At 41.1% G+C, this 11,094-nt stretch overlaps 1 protein-coding gene and 1 long non-coding RNA gene across 2 annotated transcripts; one reads left to right on the top strand and one right to left on the bottom strand.

The window, feature by feature from the left end:
- Window positions 1–4,411: 4,411 nt before the first annotated feature.
- On the top strand, window positions 4,412–6,369 carry LOC135595805 (uncharacterized). Its single transcript, XM_065087201.1, has 2 exons — window positions 4,412–4,853; window positions 5,399–6,369. Exons 1-2 carry the CDS (start codon window positions 4,851–4,853, stop codon window positions 6,185–6,187), a joined length of 792 nt encoding a protein of 263 aa, XP_064943273.1. The 5' UTR covers window positions 4,412–4,850; the 3' UTR covers window positions 6,188–6,369.
- Window positions 6,370–8,466: 2,097 nt separating this feature from the next.
- LOC135595806 (uncharacterized) lies at window positions 8,467–9,818 on the bottom strand. Its single transcript, XR_010480652.1, has 2 exons — window positions 9,661–9,818; window positions 8,467–9,186 (listed from the first exon to the last, which is right to left on the bottom strand). It is a non-coding gene; the product is annotated as an uncharacterized LOC135595806 (long non-coding RNA).
- Window positions 9,819–11,094: the final 1,276 nt, after the last annotated feature.

Below are 11,094 nucleotides of genomic sequence, written 5' to 3'. Positions count from 1 at the left end.
ATTCTACGCCAGGTGGTGTTATCACTACGAGTCAAGTAATAAGCAATTTGTTGAATGAGGAGTTGAGAGGAAAGAATTCAGCAACATCTCAGAATAATTCACAATCACTTATCTCAGAGAATAGAGAAATGTCAAAGTCTAATGATAAAAGGTCAAAGTCTAATAATTCACAAGCACTTATCTCAGAGCCGAGGAGCTACTTAGGCGGGCAGGCCACGCAAAGGTCTCGGACCGACTGTGGCCGAGGAGCTCTCGGGCAGGCTGTGGCCGAGGAGCTACTTAGGCGGGTAGGCCGCGCAAAGGTCTCGGACCGGTTGTGGCCGAGGAGCTCTCGGGTAGGCTGTGGCCGAGGAGCTACTTAGGCGGGCAGGCCACGCAAAGGTCTCGGACCGACTGTCGACCCTCGGCAGTCGGCCCTCGGCCTTCGGATCCCTCGTCATTCAGGCCCTTCCTCTAGCGCCAATCTGTTATGATAAATAACTTTTGTTTTAGCCGTGGCCTCGGGGTCGACGCGGCTCGTTCAGGGGTCCGAATGGCGGGAATCTTGCATGGCATGCCTCGGGTCCTTCTGGTGGCCGACCGCGGTGATCTGGATGTCCCGTCAGGGGGAGAGCTTTGCCGCAGCGTCGGGGAAGAGGCAACCTCGTCTCGCACCTGCACACTGGTCGGGTCGGAGGCTCGACCCGACCCCTCCGACGATCAAATTAGCGACGTGGAGAGGGTGGTAGAAGAGGGAGTGCTTATGTGTGAGTGTCCCTCCCTCCTTGTTCGTTTAGAACTCTAGGGTATTTATAGATGAGTTTGATGTTACCTGATGTGGCTGCTTGCAGGGGCAGGACAGTACCTCTCGTGGCGTCTGACATTGCCACTAGGGTTGCGTGGAGAACCGGGCTGTTGTAGGGTATGGGCACGCCTCGGTCGATGTGCTTCTTTGCCTCGGTCGAGCGCACGAAGTCAAATGCTGAGGTTGTTGGCTGAGAGCTGGTGACGTTGGCGCACATCAAGTCGGCATTAATGCTTGCTTCCTCGGACAGTGTGTCCACCTGGCGTGGCTGACGTCGTGGCGTGTCACGTCGCCAATTTTTTCCCTTATCAGAAACCACTTCCGCGTCTACTTCCACGAGACCTATCTCGGCCCCGACAACACCACCGTCACCGTGGTGCGTTTATGTGAACTTGAGAACGTGTCAATGTCCCATATAATATAATATAATTAAAGCATTGGACATGGAAACGAATATGAGAACGAACAAACGATGTTTCACCCTTTTGTATCACTCAATTAATACATAATTATGACATCATACCTTGTCATGGATCTCTAATCTTTGGACACTAAATATAGTTGAATTTTAGCTACTACGAACAAGGAATAACTTGAGATATTGTTAGTTTAAGTATCGTTTATTTTATTAAAAAATTATCAAATTTATTATTATAAATTACTTAAAATCAATAAATCAAGAGGTAGTATTGACTAAGGCATCTCATGACCCTATAATAGGCACACTCAATCAGTTAGGAACGTGGTTTTTAATTAATACCTTCATTTTTAATTTTAATATGATAAATATAAATTTAATTTACTGTAAAATAATAATAATATATCTTACTATATGTATAATATATTTTAAAAATATATTTCGAATAATATGATTGTAATGAGTTTAATATGAATTTATATATTTTATAAATCTAAAAATATATGAATTATGATAAACCTAATACAAGGGTTGGATTGACCTGATTTAGCGGATCAACTTGACTCAAGTCAAACTTCAAGTTAGACCTCTCTTATCAAATTAGTTTTTATTATTTTAAATTATTAAAAATGTCTTAATTTTAAAACTAATTAAGCCATACAAATTCATAACTAATTCTTGAAATACAAATATATATAATTAAATAAATTAAAATTATTATGTCAATTCAAAAATACAAGTTTTAATAATTAAATCAATCTTGAAAGTCACTTAGGCTTAAAAGATCATTATAAATCAAATAATCAATCTAACATCATAAATCAATTATCATTATTTATTAATCATAAAATTTTAAAATTAAAATATTATTATGCATCATATGATCATAACAATTTTAATATCAAGAATTTGAAAATATAAATCAAAACTGATTAGAACTGAATAGAGGATCTTACCTCTCCTCGACTTTCCATTCCTCTAGATCATTTTTTCAAAAAATATGTTCTTTAATACTCTTATTATGCTTACATACGAGAAAGATAATATCTTCTGAAAGGTAAATAAATATTTAATTATTTATTTTTAATTTTTTTTACATATAAAGATAGAAATATAATATTTATTTATTATTATTTATACATGAAAAAGGAATGTCCTAACAATCAGATCACTTGTTAGGAAACAAGTGACTCGCATGCAGGTGCCTAGGAAACTAAGTTGCTATCGATTAAACCTATGGGTCATATAATTTAGACCTTTTTAGGTCTCCTTTGCATTGTTAGTTGTTATCAAGGAGGTAAGTAGCTATTTATTGTGATTCATGAATTCCTTTGCATATGAATGATTTAATAATGTTGCATGAGTAAGGCTTTGTGCATTTTGGCACGACCCATGTTGATAATATGCTGGCACATAGAAACTTCTATAAGGGTCTCCTTACACAACCTTATAAGAAGATGTTTTGGATGATGGCTAGGCTACAACAATTAGTGGTGCCGAGGAAGGGGCCTATTTTTAGGTTGATTACATCGTAACATTACAGTGCCTTTAAATTAGTAGGCTAGGCTGCAATATAGAGATTAATACGGGAATGTTGTGTACTTATATGAACCGAACAATGTTGTATTTCTTCCTATTTAGAGGTTTTAAGTTTCATGATTGAGTTTCATTTTATCGTAGTTCTTATCTAAATTTGACTCTTAAAACCTCAAGTGATTTAGTGAATGTTGTTGGATAATACATCAATATGGTGCGTTTCCCTCTTAAATTAAGTTATATGTTGGAAAATAAAACTTAATAGGTACAAACGCATTTTAGTTTTTAGATTGTTCATTTAGTTGATGTCACATGCAAGATTATGTCCACATCCACGAGACTATATATATGTGTAGCATAACCGTGTCATTTATTAGATTCTACCCCAATATCACATGACAAAAACAATATAAAAGATGGATTTTTTTAAATATATAGAGTCCTTGGATAAATCCAGTGATGCAACTCAAACTAGATGAGTTTAGGTCGAGTATTAGGATTATCCCAATCAAATACTATAATATTAGGTTTTCTTTTCGTTGATCATAGAGCAATTAGGTTGCATGATCATCGACCAGGACCATCAAAGATTTTGATCGAACCAAGAATTTGACATCAAAACTACAAGACGGCGTCAAGCACTCCATCAAATTAAAACTCTAACCAAGATTGGGAAAATTGGACGAGAAGGAATAGTAAGAGATCGGACCTTGATCACCATATCGCGCTCGTTGCTACCGAAGAGGACAGAGAGGTGAGTCGCGTCTGTGGATTCTTCACATCGTCATTTCCCCCTTCCTTCTCATCGTCGTCGTTAGTTACTGATGCAATCTGCTACCTTAAGATTGGTAGATATAGCACGTGTCCATAATTCATTTGATCATCTTCTGTTTTAGTATTTATTTATATCCAAAATTATATATTACTTACTGATGCAATCTGATGCTTTAAGATTCGTGAAAATGTGACGTTTTCATAATCAATTTGATCCTCTTTTTTACTATTTATTTTATCCAAAATAATATTTTATTTTTCACAAATTATTTACCTCGATCAAAAAATATTAATCTTGAGCTCTTTTAATGTCAATAAATTGTTAAGTAGGAGCGCAGGGATCTTTTCCTTTCCGGGTATTTGATTAGGTATTGATTTTTTAAATCTCTAATCAATTTGGGACTAAATATGTTTATTTTTTTTAATCGAGAGTCTTACAAAGACTTGTTATAAATTTTCATCATTAAGAAACGATAATTAGCCAATTTTGCTGAACCGACAGAAGTTTTAAAGTGGACCGCATAAACAGTTGAAATAGGTGAAGCAAACACATCTTGAGAGAGAAATGCATTGTGTGATGGGGCCACTGTGTGGTTTAGATTGCGCACGGATTGGGTCAACTATTCACATTGAAAGGGAACAAGGCATATGACGATCCTCTATAATAAATGCACGAGACGCACCGATCACACTCGGGAACCATCTTCCATCTCTGAGTTTAAGGATGCATTCACCGGGAAGGCCAAACATCCATCTTCTTCCTTCGAAAGAGGCATTCATTCCCCTGTAAGGGTAAATATTCGCAGACATGATAATTGCCGTGGTTGGAAGTTGACATTTGTTGACGACGCTTGGCTACGCCTCTTCTATAAATACATGTCCTTATCGAGCGTTGTGCCCACCTAACTTCGATCCTTTTGTCATCATAGCCATGGCTTCATCCCCACACAGCTCCTCTCATCTCTACTTCCTCCTCGTCTTCTTCCCCCCTCCTTGCTGCTGCCACGGCCTTCCCCGTCACCTCCGAGTTCGAACTCAGCATCCAGAATAGAATCCACTTCCGCGTCTACTTCCACGAGACCTATCTCGGCCCCGTGCACCTTCGGGGACGTCGACATCTTCGACGCCGTGCTGAGGATCGGCCCCTCCAAGTGGTCGACAGAAGTCGGAAGGGCGCAGGGCGTGAGCTTCCACGTGTCGCAGCGGGACGAGTCGTCGCTGATACCGCTGGTGCTGGTGTTCACTGCGGGAAACTTCTGCGACAGCACGCTCACGGTGATAGGGAGGTGGACACCTCCGGGAAGGCGGACGGGGGTGTTCCAGTTCGCGTCGGGGAACATGGTGAGCTTGCTGGTGACGTCCGACGATGCGGGACTCGTCGCCGCCTTCGACGTCTACGTCGTCTATTATGACGACGTCCGTCTCAGTGCCATCGGGTGATCCGCGACACGAGGATGAAAGCCACATCGTTCAAATAAAAGCTGTGATGTTTATCTTGTTTTACGTCAGCAGATGGATTAATAAATGATAAGACTGAAATAAAAAGAATTATTCGTTCTCGTTTATCAATATTATGAATGAAAACCTACCGTAGTTCATAAAGTCTGCTTTCTGAAACAGACAAAAACAGAATCAAGTGGGTACAAAATGGGCAATGGATGATAATGTTAGTGTTGTGTGTTTATGTGAACATGAGAACGTGTCAATGTCTCTTATAATTTAATGAGATTGAATTACTGGACATAGAAGCAAATATGAGAACGCACGCACATCACTGTTATCAATAGGACCACAGTAAAAAGTTATAATTATAAAATTAAAATATATTAATTTAATATATTTTCGTGATCTCTCTCACGTTGTCGTGCATTTGCATTGGGTTGCAGACCTTCCATGCCAAGAAGCACCGTGACGCCCTGCCTTCCATGTCGATCACCATGCTCGGTGTTCTTATCCTTGGCTACGTGATTCCTCTGGTGCTGAACTTTGAAGCCTTGTTCGCGAACCGCAGTCAGTCTGGCTTTCTAAGTCTGCGGAGCGGTGGGTGGCTCGACGTTCATGAGGTCATCGTGAGGATCTTATCCGGCTTAGCTCTGTTCCTCTCCTTCCACCTGCTTCAAATGGCGTGGTCCGCGAGGTCATTGGACGAGAACAAGGGGAACCGCGTCAAGGAGTGGACGACGCTCAAGCTGTGCTTGCCGCTCTACTTCGCCGGGGCGCTGCTCACTTGGCTCATCAGCTCAAGGCACCACCTGCAAAGGTCGGAATTCAGCAGGCAGCGACACGGTTCTCGCTGGGAGGATTTGGTCCCTTTTGCTGGCTTAGTGCTCGATGGATTTCTGCTCCCTCAGATCGTTCTTAACGTCTGTCGGAACTCCAAAGATAAGATCCTGACGCCTTTCTTCTACGTCGGAATCACGATCACCCGAGCTTTGCCTCATCTGTACGACGCTTATCGCTCTCGCAGTTATAACCGTCGCATCGATTCATCGTACATCTACGCAAGTCCAGACGGAGATTTTTACTCGCTGGTGTGGGATGTCATCGTTCCTTGTGAAGGTTTGCTTTTTGCAGCGGCGATATACCTTCAGCAGCGAGTTGGTGGTGATTGTCTTCTTCCCCAAAGATTCAGAAAGCGTGTGGAGTACGAGGCAGTTTCAGTGGTTGCTCTTTAGCCCTTCTTGTGGAAGACCAGATTGCAGCAAGTCCATGAAATGTAGTAGTATAGTGCAGTAGTAAGTCGAGTCTTGTGTTGTTCCTGTGGTAGCTTTCTTCATGCGTCGACTTGCCCACGCCATGATCAAGTGTGATGAAGACTGTTCTTCTTCCACAGAAATATAAATAAGGGTTTCGTAGACTAAGAAGAATTCAGATTCATCGGTTTATTGAGGGTGTAGAATGTGGAGGATTACCTCCGAGAAACAAAAGACAACAAGGCAAGTGTCTTTACGTACAGTTCATGCAGACGAGAACGTTGACACCTCGGTCCTGTACTCTTCACCATCACCATGCGCTTGCATCTGCTCCTTTCCAGCTTTCTCATGGTTCACCACCACCATCTGAAGCTCGCCGGGACTCGCCGACCCGGTATCGTCTGGGCCAACTCGAAAGGCCCACAGATCAAGATGCTGCCCTCGTCGGAACTTGTTGTCCGCCACCAGCCTACCGTAATCGTCGCCCATGATGCGGTAGTAACCGGCGCGTCCAAGCTTCTTCAGGGTCAACGCGTATTCGCTTCTCTCTGTTAAGGTTGGTCTGTATTTTTGGAAAATAGGAATCAAATTACTTGGAGAACAAGAAATCCAACCATAAAAATACTTTTATGAGTGAGGATAAGCAATAAGTATGAGAATAATTCTATACGAAGGGGAAAAAAAAACTCAATTTAGTTGTTCTATAAATATCTTATCTTATGTATTTTAAGGTCTAATGCAAAAAGGACTAATATATGACAATAAAAAGGGGAATAATCCTGGATTTTGTTTTTGGGTAGAAAGCTAGAAAGGGAAGTCAGTAGACTCATCCTTTCCATTAGTCTCAGCGATCTGTTCCATTAGTCTCAGCGATCTGTTCCAACACTTGTTCCAACACTTCTTCTTCTTCTTCTTCTTCTTCTCCTTCTCCTTCTTCTTCTTCTTCTTCTTCTTCTTCTTCTTCTTCTTCTTCTGCTTCTTCTTCTTCTTCTTCTTCTTCTTCTTCTTCTCCTTCTCCTTCTTCTTCTTCTTCTTCTTCTTCTTCTTCTGCTTCTTCTTCTTCTTCTTCTTCTTCTCCTTCTCCTTCTTCTTCTTCTTCTTCTTCTTCTTCTTCTTCTTCATGTTGCTCTCATGACGGCACCGTGTTGACGCATCCCGAACCACGATGAATCGCCTCCGACTCCGCAGCCAACGTCGCCCAAAGATGCCCCGTCTGAGTCAGCCTCCGCTTTCGAGGATTCTGAAATTTATAGCCGACAACATTGTAAGTCATGGGATTTTGTGAACCTCGACTTTCCTGCCCATCAAAATAATTTTTGTAATTTCTGCTAATATATTCTTTTCGTGTACTTGTTTCATGCTTGCAAAATTAAAATCATTCAGTCGTTGATAGGGTTGGGAAACTTCTCTTGTTTTTTTATATGATGTGATGTTCAAAGTGAAAATTTTAAGCTTAATTAGCTGCTTCTAAAACCTGATATTCCTGATCATGGACTTGATTATGAGTTGGAAACGATGAACATCAGAAATCAGTATATTCTAATTTGTTTAAATCAATGCATTTAGGATGCTGTTATTCTTTTCTTTAATAATCAAATGATCTAAGAGGTAAATTAATGATTCCATCTCTCTGATCAAAATACTTCAGTCAAAATTGATAATAGTATAGATTCCGATATCAAATATCACGAATCAAGTTTAATAGGTTAACTGATTTATTAATTTTATTGACCTATTAATTGATATTTAAGTTAAAAATTAATAAGAATACATTTAGCAGACTTTTTTTTTTCTCATTGCTACTGTCATTTTTGTTCTCATTAGGTTTCTAATTATTCTTAAGCTTTGTACGGACAAGATTCTATCTATAAAGATTAAGATAACCTCAAATACTCTAATTTGAAAAAATAATAACAATAACAATAACAAATAATCAACATGATAACAATGAATCTGGACGTTTGACATGTCTTCAAGGTAGTCGTACTTGAGAAGATACAAATGGTTTCAGCACCTCTTCAGTTCTTGTAGAATTCTATCAGCAAAGAGAGATCGCCATCAGCGGACGACACAGTCGACGCGAAATTTATAATGTTCATCTCTCGTGGTTCAGAATTCTATCCACTCTTTGTATGATCACAACCCATAGCATAAGAAACCCTCGAGGATCAGATCCAACATGAGGTGATACGATGAACGAGAACTGTTGATATGATGAGATTTCCATGAAGTAAGTGGTGCAGCATTAGGCATACGAGATATCTATCAACCAGTAGTAGTACTTCATGGCTCATCACCGTCATCATCTTCTTCTCGGCCGCATCACCCACTTCTGCCGCCACCCGATACGCGTACAGGTTCGAGGGAAATGGGTAACCTAAAGAAGTGCTCCTCTCCCCTCTCATCGATCTTCCTCACCCATCTGCTTTTGCTGCGCGGCCTCCTCCGCCCTGATCCCTTCGCGCTCTTCCGCCGTTCCACGCCGCCTGCCGTCGTCCCCGTCCTTCCCACCTCCTCAATCTTCCCTATCATCGTCACCTCCATCCCATCTTCGCCTATCGGCCCCTCCTCCCTCCCCGCAGACAGTTAGCGATCGCCACCGAACTCCTCGGATTGAAGCGGAGCAGCTCGAGCAGGCCTGCGTACGGGTCGGACTTGCAGCCCACCAGAGAGCAGCCGATGTGCTCGTGATACGGGTCGCCCACCTTGAACTCCACCGCGTCGTCCACGCCGGACTCCTCGACGACATCCTTCGTGGGAGCGAGCGACACCTCCTCCGGGATGATGCAGACGAGTCTGCCTCCGGTTTGTCGAGCTGCAGCGGCGAGTGCTCCCGTGGATTGGGATGCCTCCGGTGAGACTTGTACTATTAGCTTGGCACCCATGCCGGCCGCCAGGGCCGATACGAACTCGTCGCTCGCAGGTTCCGCTGATGGATGACCATCATTTCTTCTTCTTCTTCTTCCACTGTCCCGGGAAAGCTAGAAAAGGAAGAGAAAACTAGCGCATTTAGCTCGTTCATAGGTTGATTTAAATGCCTTGTATTTCCGACCATATCTAACACCCAAACTTGGAGTATATACTTTACGATCTTAATAATACATCTGATTTCGTGCTCTTACAAAATATATCTTTGTTTAAAGACTGTGAACTATTAAATTACATCAAAACTTGTGAACAATGAAAGATATGTTTATATATATGCTTTGTCCGAGGGAAGGTCAAATAAACTTACTGTTACAGACAAAAGAGTGCTTTTGATTTCCCTACATTCTTGGCGAGTGATCAATGGTTGCAGAAGATGTTTGATCCAAGAAGAAAAAGTTGTATGCAATAAGAAAGATAAAGGTAGATTGGTTTCCAAAGAAACTCACACGGTCGATTTGCTTGAAATTAATGCATAATATTTATATATATTAATCGACAGGAGAAACAGAAGAAAGTGGAAAGATTACCGGTTTGAGAGTGTCTAAGCAACCATCGACAGCGTTTTCTCGAGACCAAACCATTCTTTTCATCTGTTTCTCCTCCACCGATTAATGTGATTCTCCCCAACACCGTTGTGTGTGCGATAGAACCAAAGAGTTAACAGAGCGAGAGAGAGAGAGAGAGGGGGGTTGGGGATCGAAGAAGAAGCAGAGGAATTAATAGAAGGTGGGGAAGGTGGTGGCTATCGCTGTAGACTACGTGTTTTGGTCGTCATCGACGCTGGCCTTAGCGAAAGGTGAAGGCTATCATACAAAGCAAACCCGTCCCGATCGGTGATACACTTCAGCCGCGTCCGATTCCTCGGCGACTTGGGTCAAACGCTGCCTATTTCTAAGAAATATGTTCATATTTATCGTTGCAGAAAATTAAAAATAGTTATAAAATCTATCTCTTCAACATCTGCAAGGTGTTATGATTAAAGCTAAGCTAATGATCTATCAAAGTCTAAACTACCCGATAATTATAGTAACCATTTTTAATTCATGTCTTGATATAACATATGTATATGTACTTATGTATATAAAAAAAAACTAAATTCTTGGTTTTAACTCACACTTAATTTGATCATCGAAGTAATAATATCTTTGTTTTAGTTTATGAAGTTGCAGATATACATATATCAATCTAACATTGGGATCCATTTTCACGGTAATAACGAAGACAAAAAAAATAGAGTGAAAAAATTTTGTGACGTGAGGAGGAAACGATCAACTCGAATGATGATATCAGCGTGACTGGTCCAGCAAGTCTGGCTGTCATCCATAATTCCGTGATGTTGATATGTAAGCTTCAGCTAAAAATAGCCATTAGTCCTTCAGTGATTCATCAGAGTATAATGCATGGGGCTGCATGACAGTCAGCCTTGTCTGTCATCATCATCGTAAATGGATTGCACTTGAGAGATGAAGCTTTTATCTTTCCAAGGTTGGCTGATGCTCACACTTCCTCTTGAATTATTTGTGCAAATCCACCTTTTTGTGGACTTGGATGGAGTTTGATTGGCATTTATTATGGTCTGCTCCATGCCAGCCTGCTGCAGTTTGGATGTCTTCTGCTTGTGGTTCCCGCTGCCTCTTCGAGAGAGAGAGAGAGAGATGCAAGTCTCAAACAACATATACTGATAACTGTGACCTCTTAGCTTTTATTTGATTTCATTATTCTTCGATTGATGTAAGATTAAATATGTCTATTACTGCTCCGATTCGACGTCATATGATAAATCATTATTTATCTTCGTATTAGTATAAACAAATCCTCACGACTGATTACGACAAATGATAACTAATCACACGAGTATTATTATTTAGATGAAAAACATGAATCACGAGTGATAGGGAGGAGAAATGAGTACTCCATTGGCAAGGCATATACTCGACGTCACGTAGAGATTAGCCGAGGAG

This window comes from Musa acuminata, chromosome BXJ1-10 (genome assembly GCF_036884655.1).
Source record: "Musa acuminata AAA Group cultivar baxijiao chromosome BXJ1-10, Cavendish_Baxijiao_AAA, whole genome shotgun sequence".
In the NCBI taxonomy this organism is placed as follows: domain Eukaryota; kingdom Viridiplantae; phylum Streptophyta; class Magnoliopsida; order Zingiberales; family Musaceae; genus Musa; species Musa acuminata.
This window is presented reverse-complemented; position numbering and strand designations above follow the sequence as displayed.